General features: G+C 36.9%; 1 protein-coding gene across 6 annotated transcripts in view; it reads left to right on the top strand.

Moving 5' to 3' along the window:
- The window catches only part of LOC117429472 (semaphorin-6D-like), a 75287-nt gene extending 59331 nt beyond the window's left edge, over positions 1-15956 (top strand). For 3 of the 6 annotated variants that reach the window (XM_034907218.2, XM_034048980.3, XM_034048977.3), the window contains exons 2-19: positions 3947-4109; positions 4638-4749; positions 4940-5000; positions 5341-5403; positions 5516-5617; positions 5761-5851; positions 6161-6280; positions 6696-6784; positions 7418-7635; positions 7739-7870; positions 8114-8269; positions 8367-8537; positions 8694-8834; positions 8963-9040; positions 9390-9448; positions 9851-9907; positions 10647-10814; positions 12148-15956. In XM_034907218.2, the coding sequence (XP_034763109.1) occupies positions 3998-4109; positions 4638-4749; positions 4940-5000; positions 5341-5403; positions 5516-5617; positions 5761-5851; positions 6161-6280; positions 6696-6784; positions 7418-7635; positions 7739-7870; positions 8114-8269; positions 8367-8537; positions 8694-8834; positions 8963-9040; positions 9390-9448; positions 9851-9907; positions 10647-10814; positions 12148-13445 (3228 nt within the window). In that variant the 5' untranslated portion in view covers positions 3947-3997 and the 3' untranslated portion in view covers positions 13446-15956. The remainder of the gene's footprint in view (positions 1-3946; positions 4110-4637; positions 4750-4939; positions 5001-5340; positions 5404-5515; positions 5618-5760; positions 5852-6160; positions 6281-6695; positions 6785-7417; positions 7636-7738; positions 7871-8113; positions 8270-8366; positions 8538-8693; positions 8835-8962; positions 9041-9389; positions 9449-9850; positions 9908-10646; positions 10815-12147) is intronic. The other 3 variants (XM_058998693.1, XM_058998694.1, XM_058998695.1) reach the window with 3 other exon arrangements.
- Positions 15957-16335: the final 379 nt, after the last annotated feature.

The raw sequence follows: 16335 nt of genomic DNA, 5'->3' as shown, positions 1-16335 counted from the left end.
TCACACCAATGTAGCAAATCTCACTCTTATTCAAAGCTGTGATCATCCCCACAACGTTATACAACAAGAACAGAATCAATCCATTTGGTGGCTGCCCATTACCTTTTGTCACTTTGGCTGCTCCCAAATCGTTGTTCTTGTTTGCTTTTCCAAAACAGACTGAAGAAATCCATCTGCAATTCAATGCTGAATCTTCTACTCCTTGTGCATCATAAAAGCTTAACAGGTTACCGTTAGCTACCTCTGTAACAACACCGTCTAATACAAGTTGCAGTTATAATTTTAATAAGCTTGTATGGTATTTCAGTGTTGAAAGTGGCTACTTCCTGTATGTGATTTGTCTAATTCAGAAAATGAAGTGGCGTGTAATTGGCTTTGCTGATTGACTGACAGCCATATTGTGCGGTGCTGGCAGATGTTTTAGTCAATAACATTTGTTCTGGCTTCAGAAAAAAGAAATGAAATCTGTTTTTAAAAAAATCTGTCTGCAAAATACACAATTTGAATGTCACCCAATTCTAGGTTTGGAAACTTATGCTTTGTCATGTATAAAAAACAAAGCATCAAAGCTAGTAAACAAAAATAATGTGGTGTTTGAATAGAGATTAGTTATATTAACACAGATATACTAGTTTGCACCATGGTGGTTTCATATATCCAGATATAAACAAATATTTAAGTTTTTTTTTTTTGTTCAGTGCTAAAAACTTCTGTTTATAAAGACTGCAGTTATTTCTGCCAAGGAAAGTTAACATGTAGCAAAACCTTTAGGAAAGTTTTATAAACATGTGTTTGCACTTAAACAACTCAATCATTGATGCCAAATGAACCAATACTGTTACCCTCCAAAGCATGTCTTTATTTTACAAGATCTGTGTATTTTGTGTGATTTTTATTTTGTGTTATTATTTCCATTAATTTGCTTCAGTGTCATTCATTTGACAACTTGGCTATTGTGAGCCCAGTGCTTGCTTTTCAAAGTAAATGTTGAAATAACCCCAGAGATTAAATGTGCACTGCCCATATATAACATATTAGGTGTGTTTATTCACCAACTCTTTCTCTGCTGCACCTATTGTTAACGAACCAAGATTAGCATTTTAACAACCCCAAAGTGAACTTCTGCTATTCTTACTAGCTGAACACTGTGCAAGTGCCATCCATCACCCTGTCTGACCACAACAGGCTACTGGCTCTGTAATCATTTGAAGCACAGATCATCCGACTGTTAACAGCACAGCTGGCTACAGCTATTTGTTTTTCTTCCACACCACTGGCGACATTGTCAGGCTGTAGTAACTAAAGTTAACATCCAGAACATGGTTTCTTTTGTCTGGCTTTCCTCGCCTCCTTCCGATCCCATACACACCTGCAGTAGAGTTTCAGAGGTTGTAAGACTTTCTTCAATTTCATAGTTCATATAAAGTATGACGTAAACACAGCTTCAGTAACAGTTTTGTTTAATCTAAACAGTTTAATAAATTGCTACGTCAAAAAGGCTAAAAAAAAATTGCATGCAGGTATTTACTTCTAAGACAGTTTAGAAGTAAATGGACAAATAACCAGATGTACTGTAGGAAGCCAGTATACAAGTCTTGAAGTACAGGGTCATTGGCAAGGTTGTTTTTTAAAACCTGATGTATTGATCGTGTGTATATCCTCTTTGGCAGCTTGTCGACCCTTTCTCATGCTTTAAAAAGGACACTCACTCGTCCTTCAATAGTGCAGAAACCAAAAGGCCTGAATCCCAATTTACCAGTTCCCTGATTTTTTGTTCTGCGTTTTTATTGCTCAGCATGCTACATTATGTGAACAAAAGGGACCCCGGAAATCACAACTGCTGGGCAGCCGTGTGTAGACTCTGTGTTGGCGGAGCTGTATAATTAAACATCAACTTAATTTCCGAGAACCCTTTACTTCGTTAACCAAGTTTATTACACTGTATCCAGACCTTAGCCTATATGAAAAGTGACAAATATTGTAATATGTACATAAGGCAGCTGTATTTCCAACAAGGGGGTCTTGTGACATGATGATCTATAGAGCAAAGCGCAGGTAGTTTATGTCTTCACAGAACCCCAAGAATGAATTCCATCTTTTTTTTTTATTTCCCTTCTTTTCAAGATGCCACCTAATCAATTGTATTGTATCAGTAATGTAAGATTGGTACTGGTAAATTAGTAGAGTTAAATAAAATTTACATTGGTTGTAGAGTCATCAAATTGGAAGAGTTTTTTTTTTTTTTTAAATGGCTGTCCATTTCATGTTTGTAAAAGTTCCGGCAAGAGTAAATTTTATATTTATTTTCAACAGAATTAAAATAAAGAAACGTTATTATTTCAGTCGACATGTTTTTCAAATTGCAGTTTGATGCAACTTGCAAACAAAGTTGATTTCTATTCAAGCCTGTACAGATGGGCTGTTAAGAATGTTGTAGGTTAACCAGTTGTGTGACTAGAACACAGCCTGTATGTCTGAGGCAGTCAAACCTACTCTGAACTACACACTTGAGGGCAATAATAGGAAACCTTAGACTGTAATAGAATAAAACAAGAAAAAACAGTTTCCTTCAGGTTGGCTAGACATTTTATACTCTTGACCTTTGTTGCATAATACCATTCTTTTATATGAATTCAGCTGTGAAACAGAATAGTGCAACAGACTGATGATGATTTTTGCATGCCAATTTAAAACTAACCCATTGACATCCATTCCAAGACCACATGTTATAAATGCTAAAACCGGGATTTCTTCAAATTGCACTGAATGAAGAAGAAATACCAATCCACTGCTGAGTTTGCTTCATCACAGCTTACAATAGCTTGTTTTCAAAAGGACTTAATTAACCATGTCCAGTGTGAAGATGAGCACTGTAATTACAGACCTGATGGCAATACTAATGTAGTTAAAAAAAAATACAAACTAGACCGTTAGATCAAAGCTGGATGCAGCACAGCCTTTTCCAGTAGCTTCATATTAAACAAATGGTGCCTCAGCACTGATCAAGAACTATTAATGCTCATTTTAAACATCCGCTTGACGGGTTTAAAAGGTGAACTGCATTCTATTTGTTCTTTTCTAAACCGACCGTGTTCTAGCCGATAAAGGGAGTGGAGATTTAAAAGCTTGCAGCACGTCAGAGTCAGAACAAATTGGAAGGGTTTCAATATCGATAAATGGCACAAGGATCATTATTGTTCTTTATTTTTGGTGTTTGGCATACTGCTTGTTAATTGTTAGCTGTTCTTTGTCTCTGAATAAACTGTTTATATCCATTTAGGCACTTAAGGCATCAATAATTTGTTTGTCATACATTTTTCAGTCTAAAATGCTCACATGTCTGTAAAGAGTAAGTTTTTTATACAAGCTTTACAATTACTTTGGGGCAAAATCCATCTACTGTACAAATGGTACTTGTCGTATCTTCTGATGCACAAGAATAATGAATGTTATATGAAACTATGGTGTAAGTGCTTTCATTTATAGTGACTAGAAGATTCTTGCAGCTGCACTGGTCCTTGGAAAATGGATGGGAATGACAAATAATATGCTACTTTATGTAGGTCCAAACCAGTGTAAACGTGATACAGGGGCTTTTGGCTTGGTAGACCGGAAAGCTTGTGAACCTCATTTGTTTCGTTGGTTGGTTCATTGAACAGTGTATTCTGTTCTACCCATATTTATTAACCTTTACAGTGCTATAGATGTGGCAATAGACAGTCACCAATAACTGACACAGGTGTCTGAAATCTCAGCTAAAAATTAGCATGTGTCAACACAGCCAGCAAAAATGCTGATCAGGCTTGTCAAATAGCAAGCCCCTACACTGTTCAAAAAAAGGACAGTGTAAGTAACAATGTATACCTTTGTGTAGTCTATATTATGAAAATAGAAAAGAAAAATCGTAGACGTGGAAGTCAACGTATCCAATGTTCCTGTTTTCCAGGTAACGTCTACACTTTTCTGAAGCAGGAAGCTTTTACTTTCTGTGTCAACCATGGGGCTGGGAATACAGCTTTTTCTCAGTTTGGTGATGCTTACGACTTCACAGATACTGGCGGTCAGCTTTCCTGAAGATGATGAACCCATTGACACTGTAGACTACCACTGTAAGTATGATCTATTTGTAGGGATGGAAACTGGCTGTTTTCTGAGCTGGGCGTTTTCCCCCTTCCCCCTTAACTGACTCAGTAACAACACCCCTCTTGGATTCTATTCTTGTATGGTTAGCTGGAGGGACTATTTTTATAAGCGTTATGTCACCCGAAATGATCATCCAACAAGATACACGGGGTGAAATTCAATAGCCAACAGCAATATGTTTTAAGTTGGGTTATTGCTTGTGTATTGCTGTTTTTTCTCTTTTTTTCTTTTTATGGATTAACCAGAATCGTGGGCATGAATACAAAATTGTTCAACTCTTGTCACTTTTTGGGGGGGGGAGGGGGGGCGAGTACGAAATCTGCTGATGCAGTTTGAATTAACACATTGGTAATGTGACAGTGTAATATTCATTACATTACAGAAGGATTTAGTTTAAGCCATTCTACATGGCAGATATACAGTTAATCAATACCATGTATCGAATCCTGAGCTCCGTAATCCTAAATAAGGCTGTAACTCATTTCTGCTTGCAGATTCAAGGCAATATCCTGTATTCAGAGGACGTCCTTCAGGCAACGAGTCTCAGCACAGGCTGGACTTTCAGCTGATGGTGAAAATTCAAGACACACTTTTCATAGCTGGCAGGTGAATCTTCAAGAGACTCCTAATTATATTGGTATTGGAAGACAACTGTCCAGTAATTTATACAAACAAGTATTGATTTGGATGCAGATTTAAATCATACAGCAGATTTTTTTTTTCTGGTTACCTTAAGTATGCTAATCTGTTGTCATGTAGGGCACATTTTTAACCTTGTTTTCTTGTCATTGAACAGGGATCAGGTCTACACTGTAAGCCTAAAAGAATCATACAGGAATGAAATCATCCCTTACAGGGTAAGTTAAGCTTCCATTTAATAATAATGAATCTTTTTTTTTTTTTTTTTGAGTGGGGGGTTTAATTTGAAAAAATTCAGGTAATAAATTGATTGTTAAATCATGCTCACTCTCCTAACACTCCAGTGTTTGCCTCCAATTGTATCGCTGTTATAAAAATTAGCAAGACACCATTTACCTGTAGATAAGAGCAGGTTTATATCTTTCATGGATGGGTTCACTGATCCTGGTTAGCACTCTGGACTTCCACATTAGCTAGTCCAAGATTAATGATAAACCAGAGTGAGAAATCAGTATGTATACAAAGACTAATGCTTTGACTTTTTTTTTTTGTTTACAGAAATTAACATGGAGATCCAGGCAACAAGACAGGGAAAACTGTGCCATGAAGGGAAAGCACAGAGTAAGCATGGTTCTCCTCATTGAGTTGAAAAAATAAGTGCCTCCTACAATTCATCCAACACAATCTTGTATCTCTTACCGTTCTCTCTCTTTTCTTTTTTTTTTTTTTAAAGGATGAATGCCATAATTTCATAAAGGTTTTCGTTCCAAGAAATGATGATCTGGTTTTAGTCTGTGGCACAAACGCTTTTAACCCCATGTGCAGATACTACAGAGTAAGTAAAGGCTATATATTGTAAATTGGTCAATAGTATTCTTTGGTGACTATCTTCAACCTGTCACTCCAGACAGGAGTCTAAAATAATTATATTTATCTATCTATCTATCTAACATCATGTTTTTTTTTCTTTTTGTATAGTTGGACAACCTGGAATTTGACGGTGAAGAAATTAGTGGTTTGGCAAGATGCCCATTTGATGCCAAACAGACCAATGTTGCCATCTTTGCTGGTAAGAAAAAGCTTTAAAATAATAAGTCAAAATGATTAATGGCTCATGCAGAGGTTGGGGGGTTTGATAATGAAATATGAATGCTCAGCGAGTGCCAAGCATGATCAGAAATATGATTAATCATAATGTTTTATTAAAATTAAGCTGCACACTAGTGTCCATAGCAACTGGGCTACACGAATGCCAAAAAAAAAAAAAAAGCATTTTTAAATCTTGCCTAGTTAGTACCTGCATCGTAGGCAATTGTCCAAAGTAAATACCACAATATCTATAAACAATTTCGGACCTGTTCTGTGTTTGTTAATCCAGACAGCAAACTCTACTCTGCAACGGTCGCAGATTTCCTGGCAAGTGATGCAGTCATATATCGCAGCATGGGAGACGGATCAGCCTTGAGAACAATAAAATATGATTCCAAGTGGTTAAAAGGTAAGGGACAATTACCATTTAAAAACATGGAATTGTACTTTTATTTGCAACAAAGTCAAATGTAGTTTATTATTGTATGTTATTTACTTCAACTGCAGTAAAATAATAATAATAATAATAATAATAATAATATTTAAATATATTTTTAGAAGTAACCCTAGCTGGCAGCACCTGTTTGTATTGTTCTGTGATCATCATCATCCATCTGTAAGGTCTTTGATTAGCCTTGTGCTTCACTGCACTCTCATTTAGACTTTTTTTAAACCTCCAGGATATTGAAAAATCGCCTTAGTTGATATGTAACTTATACTGTCTGCTTACTGACCCTATAGAAGTCACCCTTCATGTCGGTAATGTGGGAGACCAAAGAGTTTAAGACTTGCATAACCAACTTACTCTGTCCCCATTGTTACAGAGCCCCACTTTCTACATGCCTTAGAGTATGGGAATTACGTGTACTTCTTCTTTAGAGAAATAGCAGTGGAACACAATAATCTGGGGAAGGTAAATTGCATTCTACTTGATTTAAATGAACCTTCAAAAAGTCAGATATACTCAAGATATAAATAGTTTTTGTTTTGCAGTACAACAGTAAATATTTTAAAGAAAGACTAAGTGTTTGTGATCACACATCTCCAAGCTTTTAAGGAGTTCTTCTGTTTTGTTGATGGATAGTTTCCTAAAGGAATTCATTTAGCACTCTGGTTCCTTTAACTCTTAAGATTTACCAATAATCTGAGCCCAGTTTTTCCAGACAGGTTTTAAGCACTCTCCCTAAAGCCGCAAGGTAATAAATATTTCAGCCACACTAATGCAGTCCTTGATACCTGTACTGCGATGTAGATTTACAGTTAAGTTAAATTATTAAGCCTATTACTCATGGTTAATTAAAGTCTTTGAATCTGTTACCTCCCCCCCCCCCCCACCCAAAAGAAGGTGGGTTTTCCAGTTGGGAGTGTTGTGTTTCCTCAAATCTGGCTTTAAAAACATCCATCCCTTTCAAGTCAACAGTATACGCTGCACTTGCATGCAGATTTATGATAAGAAGACATCACAATGCCTTGGCCCGAAAGGGTTTTTGATGTATTATTTAAACTGTGGAAGTGTTTTTTAATAAGACTTTTTTTTTTTCCCTAGGCTGTGTATTCCAGAGTGGCACGCATATGTAAAAATGACATAGGTGGCTCCCAAAGAGTACTGGAAAAACACTGGACCTCATTTGTTAAGGCTCGCCTCAATTGCTCTGTTCCTGGGGATTCATTTTTCTATTTTGATGTTCTGCAATCCATCACAGACATAATAGAAATCAATGGCATCCCCACTGTTGTTGGCGTATTTACCACACAGCTTAATAGGTGAGTGATGAGGAGTAACTGCACTGCTGCAGTCATATTAAATTGACTTTTATGCACTTTGTATCCTAATTCGTTTATTTTTTTCCGCATCTGTGTCTTGTAGCATTCCAGGATCTGCTGTGTGTGCTTTCGGCATGGACGATATTGAAGCCGTGTTCAGTGGCAGATTTAAAGAACAAAAAACTCCAGACTCTGTTTGGACAGCTTTTCCTGAAGATAGATTACCTAAACCGAGGTAGATATTATTAAGCTGTGACACAATATCAATGCTGCAGTTTTAAATAATTTATTAGCAATAATTGGACATGTTGCATATTTAAACTGCTTTGCACTGTGCACACCATATGCAAGCTGGTATTTGTTACAAGTTTGGGCCACATTTTTACCATCTCCATGATCACGTTTAATAAGTAACTGACCTGTTGTCCTCTGATCGCGTACCCTTTCATGTAATAAAATGCCGTTGTGTTCCTTTCAGGCCTGGCTGCTGTGCAGGACATGGTCTGGCAGAGTCTTACAAAACCTCCATTGATTTCCCCGACGAAACCCTATCCTTCATCAAATCCCATCCTTTGATGGATTCTGCCGTCCCATCCGTCACTGAGGAGCCCTGGTTCACAAAGACTCGCATCAAGTACGGCTTACTGCAGAATTAAAGGGATCTCTCTAGTCTTACAAATATCATCTCGATCAACAGGGACATTTAACAATGTGCTTTTCTGTTGTTGTAGGTACAGGCTCACTGCAATTGCAGTGGACAATTCGGCAGGTCCTTATCAAAACTACACAATACTTTTTATTGGCTCCGAAGCAGGCGTGGTCCTCAAAGTCTTGGCGAAGACTCCCCTTTCTCTGAATAACAGCGTTTTACTGGAAGAGATTGATGTCTTTAACCATGGAAAGTACGTAGTGATCTTTTATAAAAATGTTCATCCACACAATTAATGATACATTTTTATTTTAGTTTTTAATAATCTCCATAGGAAGAAAAAAAAGTAGATTTGCATTTTTACTGCAATTAAATTCTAAACTGATTTGACTCTTTTTTCTTGCACTAGGTGTCTATCCAACAGCGAGGAAGACCGAAAGATCATGTCACTTCAGTTGGACACAGATAATCATGCCTTGTTTGTGGCCCTTTCAAGCTGTGTGATCAAGATTCCACTCAGTCGCTGTGAACGTCACGGCTCCTGTCAAAAGTAAGTCTAGATGCTATGATTCAACAGGAAGACAGAACTAGAAAATATCTGACACTACTGTCAACAGAGTCTATAAAACAGATACTCAGGATTTTGTATTTACCATTTTATCGTGTTACCCAATTCAGGTCTTGTATCGCATCACGGGATCCATATTGTGGCTGGATGGCTGACGGATCATGTGAAAGGGTCCAACCGGGTATGATGTAAGTATTTTTAAGTAGTTTCTTTTAAATGTTCTGTTTAACCCATTACAGGCTCAATGGGGTGTTTCATGTTTGCTAAGGAAACTGTCCTTTGTGATGTAAGGGAGTTTTTGTTTCCCTTCAGCAGTCTACAGTGAGGGGTTTGCCTCAAAAGCATGAAAGGGATACATTCAGCAATAAAAACCCAACTTCAGGGTTATCGCTTCACCTGCTACTGAAGGATTTTAAACATTATTTTTAAGAGCCAGCTGTGTTAAAAGCAGATCTCATTTCATGGGGTTTCTGTGTAAATGTTTTTCAACAATCTCTGTCTTCTGATGTCTTTCCTCTTGTGTCTCCATATTTACAGCTCTGGTTATGAACAAGATGTGGAACATGGCAACACCATGCGACTTGGCGATTGTCATGGTGAGACATTCACAGTCTGTCATGTTGAATGACACGACTACCTTGGAATATCACACTAGTAACCTTTCACTACATTCTTGTGTGAAATTCTGACACACATATTTATGGTCACATTCTACTAATTGCACTCATGGCAGACATACATACCATGCAGTGCTTCCACAAGAGATTCACAAAGCTGAGCTGTCTGATCAGAGCAAGGATCAGTTACCAAATTAAAAAAAATATATATATATATATCTCATTCGTCCAGTGTTTGTAATGGGGTTTTTAGCAGTAAAATACAGCCATTGAATTTATTTTTATGATTTTTATTTTTGATAAATCTTAATAGTTATTTAGTCCTTTTTTGTTTGTTTTATTTTTGGTCACTGATGACTTGTTCCTTTTTAATTCTTTTAGAATTTGTGGCTACTACAGCTACGCCAGATTACAAAACATTTGGCGACCCAACATCTGGTTAGTTTTTTTACTTTAAATTATTACTTTTCTTTTTTTCTCTTAAGTTCAGCATATTAAAGCCTCCTCTGCTCCTCCTGCAGCTGGCAATCCATCATTTTGCAACCTTTTCTTCATCTTCTTGCCATTATAACAATAGACGTAGACAGGCTGTTTTTGCACAGCAAGCCATTGCATATTAACCGCTCATCGCTGACCGACCACATTTGCTCTTTAAGGTTCCATTAACATACATCTCAGCTGCATGAGTACCCATCAGGCTTAACTCTCTCCTTACCACACCTTGGGAATTTACACAGGTATCCTCTGGGAGACACAGCAGGAAGTGTATTTCTTTTCAGTCTTTTTATTTTATGCTCAACTTTTCTTTAACCGTAAATAATGTATTTTTCCACTTTTGGTGCACACATTATGCTTCTGTGTAAAGTAAGAACAGTACATTTTAAATGTCAAAAGTTATAAACAGAGTAAAATTCTCTATGCATACATAGTGTAACATTCCTTAAAGGCTACTAATTGAAATTAATGTATTTGCCAAAATATTGGGTAGATAACATACAATTAATATGTTGTGTGTCCAGCACTGTGATATCCTTTGATTATCAAAGTACAGAGCACATTAAGCTAGAACATCGCTGATAATGACACGTACGAAACCCCGTCTCCGGGCCCTTTTTGTTGTGGTAGTTTTTATCCACACTGTTTACCAAATCCTAATGAAATCTGTTTGTCACCACAGACATGGCGTTGTCATCACCCCCTGTCACCACAATGGCATCTGGCCCTATAGTTTCACCAAAAGCCATTGGCCCTCTGTTACCTGAACTGATTGGTTCACGGAAATTTGTGCTCCAAGATGATCCTGACACTTCTGATTTTTATGATCCATTATCAGGGGTCCCAAAGGGTAAGGCCTTAAGAGGGAGTGCTTTACTGCTGAATGGAAACCTGAATAATAGCTGCTATTAGCAGATCTTTGAAGGTCAGCCAAAATCCAGTGAGGACAGCAAGCTGTCTTCAAATTACTACTGAGCATGAACTACTATGACAGTTATGCAACATTTACTAGAATCTTGCTGTAAAGTGTGTTTTTGTATGAGGAAACACCTTAAGTAAAATAGTCCAGTTACCTGGTCTTTTTATTTATTTATTTATTTATTTATTTATTTATTTTAAAAGCAGCAACTATACAAAGGTTTCCACCAGCTGACATGGCAGTGATTCATTTAAGTTGATTTACATTTAATTTGAATGTTTTATTTCCATATTATGTAATCTTCATTGTTTATTTTTGTTTTATTTATTTTTATACTTCAAGTGAAATGTTCAGTTTCTTTCTCAAATGTTTTTGCTTTCTTTCTTTGAAATCTTTTCTTCTCACTGCCATTAATCTCTAACCCTGAACGTTTTAACCAATAAAATGTTCAAAAGGCCTTGCCACTAACACAAGTCTTATTTTAAATCCCTTTACTACTTTAAAATGTGGACCAACTGCAAAATTGCATGCAGTGATTTCAAAAAAACATGTCTGTGGTTACTAACAAATTAGTAGGACACTAATATATACTTTTAAAAACAACTTTTGTACTAAACAGTTTTCTAACTCCTCTAAATGGTTTTAAAATCTGTTATGCCGATACTCTAAATAGTAACTACTTTTAACAAAACAAACATCTGTTAGATATTCCTAATAGTGTCAAACATGTCTAAAGCATTTGCCATACTAACAGTGAGACTAATCAACCTTTTCTATTAATAAACTGTGTTCTAATCAGCAAGGGTTTATATTAAATGTGATCTGTTCTCTTCACAAAGGTTTAGATTGGATGCTAAGAGTATATTTTGTGTTTGACATTGTTTGTTATGTTCTCATCTGCTTGTAGTTAAAAAAAATGCATGATAAACAATCTATAAATTAAACTGTGGGCTAAAATGTTTAGGTTCTATAAATATCTCTAGCCAGTGATTTTCATATTTCCCTTGGTTCTTCAAATGATTCTTGACAGCAGATGTGATACATGCTATCAGATTTATGCAGCTGTGGCATGTCCTCCTTTCAAATCATATCATTATAAGCTACAAGATAAAAAATAGGGTCCCGACTGATTAGTATATTATTATATGGGGCTCAGAAATGATTCCCTGTATTGTACAATAGTTAACAGTGCTGGAATAGCAAAATCTGGAAGTTATCGTTGCACATTAAGTTCTTGACGTTAAATTGGATGTCTCTGTTTCAGGTGTGTGGGAGGTTCAGTCAGGAGACTCCAATCAGATGGTTCACATGAATGTCCTGATCACCTGTGTTTTTGCTGCTTTCCTCCTGGGAGCTTTCATAGCTGGTGTGGCAGTTTACTGTTACAGAGATGCTTTCTTACGAAAACCCAGGAAAATTCACAAAGATGCTGAATTGGCTCAGTCTTGCACAGACTCAAGTGGAAGCTTTACAAAAATAAATGGATTGTTTGATAGTCCAGTTAAGGAATACCAGCATAATATTGATTCGCCTAAGCTGTACACAAGCTTATTGAGTAATGGGAAAGAAATGCCGACAAATGGAGACACAAAGACGATGATATTGAGCAGCCATAGTCAACCTCCAGAACTAGCTGCTCTTCCAACTCCCGAGTCTACCCCAGTTCTTCAGCAGAAAAGCATGCAGCCTATTAAGAATCAGTGGGAGAAAGCTCATAATGTAAAGGTTTCGAGAAAGGAATCTCCTCTCAAAAGCCCTCAGTATTTTCCATCTAGTCCTCCGCCTCACTCCCCTATTGGACATGGACATATTCCAAGTGCTGTTGTTCTTCCGAATGCTACCCATGACTACCGTGCTTCCTTCTCAAATCCAGATTTCCACAGATCGGAAAGGAAAATGCAGAATATTGATCAGCCTGCATGTGGAAAATCAAGCAAAAAAGACCACAGACGATCTGTGGATGCAAGGAATACCCTGAATGACCTTCTGAAACATTTAAATGAAACAAACAGCAATCCAAAAGCTATACTTGGAGAAGTCCCCATGCCCCACCAAAGCCTGCCACTGGACCCGATGACAGAGATGCCACCTAAAATTCCTAGTAGAGAGGCTTCTCTTTATTCTCCCTCTTCCACTCTTCCAAGGAACAGCCCGACTAAACGGGTTGATGTGCCCAGTACTCCAACAACACCAACAATACCAATGAACACATTAGAAAGACAGAGGGGCTATCACAGAAATTCTTCACAAAGGCACTCAATGTCTGGTCTGCCTAAAAACATTAACTCACCAAACAGTGTGGTATTGTCAAGACAACCTAGTGTGAACAGAGGGGGATATATTACTCCCAACCCCCCATCTAGATTGGACTCGCATGCAACACCAATTGGTGTTCATTCTCAACCCTCCTTATCCAGACAGAGCAGCTACACAGGGCATGGCTCACTTCCACGTACTGGAATCAAGAGGACACCCTCCATAAAACCAGATGTTCCTCCAAAACCCAATGGGTTTGTTCCTCAGACTACTCCAATGAGACCAGTAAACAAATACAGCTACTAAAGTTTCTGTTCACATTGCAAAAGACCCAGGTGTGGTTGCATCCTACCGAGAGTTGTTACTGATGTTGTAGGAAGGTAAGACTGTATGGAAAGGTGGAAAAGCAAGTGGCCAAAGAAGCTACTTCCAACAGCCTCCTCTTTTTTTTTTTTGCAAACTATGCCAGGAGGACAGCAAGTTTTCTGTTTCAGTACGAGGACAAGAGGTTGTCGTGACTTGTGTTGCACGCAAGTCTGGAGCCGAGGAAAAACACAAGTGCATGGAGGGACTTAATTGTTCGTTTTATGCCAATTTTGGCATTCTAAATTACCATGCAAGAATACTTGAATGGGTTCCATTATTCACTGCCACTGAGCATTGTCTTCCCATTTAAATGTGAACTCTTTTTTTTGGGGAAAAAAAAAAAAAGTATGCATTTGTCAGACCGCTTGGCCAAAATATCAGAAACTATAATATTTCCATGATGTTTTGAATTACAAGCAAATGTGCTTTGACACTGAAAAATGCATTAATGGACAACTTGTAGCAAAGAAGTTTCATTTGTGGCAAAAAGTCTGTCGCAAACCTAATGCTAACCCTGTGTACAGTTTATAAATGTACGCAATATGATGCACTTACAACATTTGTGCAGTGAGAATATTTAGAAGGTGCACACTGATCCTAAATCAATCCATTAGTACCACATTTTATATAGATAACAACTTGGGCCAATCTATGTCTCATTACCATTCAGGGAGAACTTACTAGGACTTGTGTTTTAACTCCCTGGACATTTCTAAAGTACATTTGTTTTGCTGCTATTGTTTTTATATATATATATATATATATATATATATATAAAATATATAATATATATATATATAAAAAATGCGTGTGTGCACTTAGTACCTAGCTGTGGTTCTCCATTGTACAAACATTTTACTACTCCAAGACTGTCAAGAAGACACTGTGAAGCAGAGTTCCTAGTCTTAATGGCCAAGGGCTTTTAGTATAGAATTAGGCACTGCCTTTGTGAGGGCAAGGCAGCGCAGTGTGTACATGCACAAGCCTTTCACCATTTGAGGCCTGGGTTAGCCTCAATGGACATTACAAAACCACCACATCATTTGTCAAATGACAGCCTCTTCAGCTAGTGCCATTGTCCCTCACATTTTACTAGCTAGAAAGAAATAGCCCACTGCCTTTGTACTAAAATCATATATATGTTGAAAATGTAAGTGCTTCTTTTCTTTGCTCTCAAAACAATCAGTGTCTAGCAGCTACCCATTAGGTATTAGAGTAGTGCAATCGTTTAAAAAAATAAATAAATAAATAACAAGGTGTCCCCAAGAGTCATGCAGGTAATGACCATGTTCTGTAAATATATTTTTGTGAGTTTACCTGAATCTGTGCATTGTGTGCCTTATTCGACGATCACTACCATAACTGCTGAACATTCGTCTTCTTGAGCATTCATATTTGTGTGCCAGGTATACATTTTTCTAAAAAAATAATAATAATAAAACACTACCCAAAAAAAGTATATCCACAAATAAAGCAACGTTAGATAGAAACATTCCATTTTACAATGATAATGGGTCAATCTATCGTAGCTATCAAAAGATTAATTACATTTCCTTTTTACAGAATGAATTTTAAAAAAGATCACCTTTTTGCTTTCAGCTCTTGCACAGTTGAAGTATAATTCAGTGAATGTAAAACACTAATTACAGGGAGTAGTATGTTAAACTGAGTGCTTAAGACGGACACAAACTACATGAAACTAAGATGTTACCTTCTTTGTTTTGTAGGTTTCTGTAAAACTAAATACAACCATCTAATTAGATTTTGTCAAAGGGGCCTCTTGGTCACCCAATTACAGAACGCATGTGTTTTAATACATGGATAAACAAGGCTGGGAAAGTACATTGAAAACATTCAGTTAAATAGAATGATTGGATGCACATGCACGGAGGGCTTATTCAGTGTTTCCAAATAGTAAAAAAAAAAAAAAAATTATCTAATTAAACCTTAAGGGTTCTAAGATTGCAAATACGTTTGCCTGTATGTGCCCAAAGTTCAACTGTGTTTACAAGACATTTTCTGTTATTTATTGAAGAAAAAAAAAACATTCATCAAGTCGCAGTTGTTAGTACTGTACTTCCTTGAGTACTAAGTTACGTACAAAGTGAAAGCTGCACTGTACTTGTGTACTCTGTTGAAAGGTTTGTAATGTTGAACTGCCTTGTATATTGCAATGTGAATTCAAACAGTCTTTATGTTGCAATTTGACTATTCAAGCCTATTCATTAAGATGCTTTGTGTGCGAAGAATAAACCCAAGCTGTCAACTTTTGTTTTTAGTACAGTGCAAATTCAGAGCTGACATTCAGTTGTTTGTGTATGTCCTGTGGAGTACTTTAACATGTGTAGAGATCTTGTAAACTTGTACTGTGAATGTGTAAATAATTACTTTTTTTTTTTTTTTAACACAGCATGTAAAGTAAAAAATAAAATATTACAGTGCAGAACATAACATTTAATTGTTTGAATAGATGCATATTTAAAAACTACTGTATAATGCTTAAAGTTTTTAAGGCAGCAGGGGGAGGGAGTTTGGGGGTCATGAACAAAAGCATATCATCTAAGATACTATGATTAGAATCTACTGTTGACAGTGTGTCAATTAAGTGATTATCACCCTGGAGATATCTAGAGCAATTATATTCTTCTTAAAACTGCTCCCAGGGGGTATGAACTAGCAGCTTGAAAATAAGCATTGAAGGACAATTCTGCATTTACCAAAGTAATATAATAGAAAGGCTTTCTTTTAGCATCAACATTTTTTCCTGGTTTGTCTGCTAATAAACATGGCTGTTTACAACCACTTAAGCAGAACAGAATCCTCATCAGTG

Source organism: Acipenser ruthenus, chromosome 24 (genome assembly GCF_902713425.1).
Source record: "Acipenser ruthenus chromosome 24, fAciRut3.2 maternal haplotype, whole genome shotgun sequence".
Taxonomy (NCBI): domain Eukaryota; kingdom Metazoa; phylum Chordata; class Actinopteri; order Acipenseriformes; family Acipenseridae; genus Acipenser; species Acipenser ruthenus.
The sequence above is the reverse complement of the archived record's forward strand: the minus strand, read 5'-3'. Positions and strand labels throughout refer to the sequence as shown.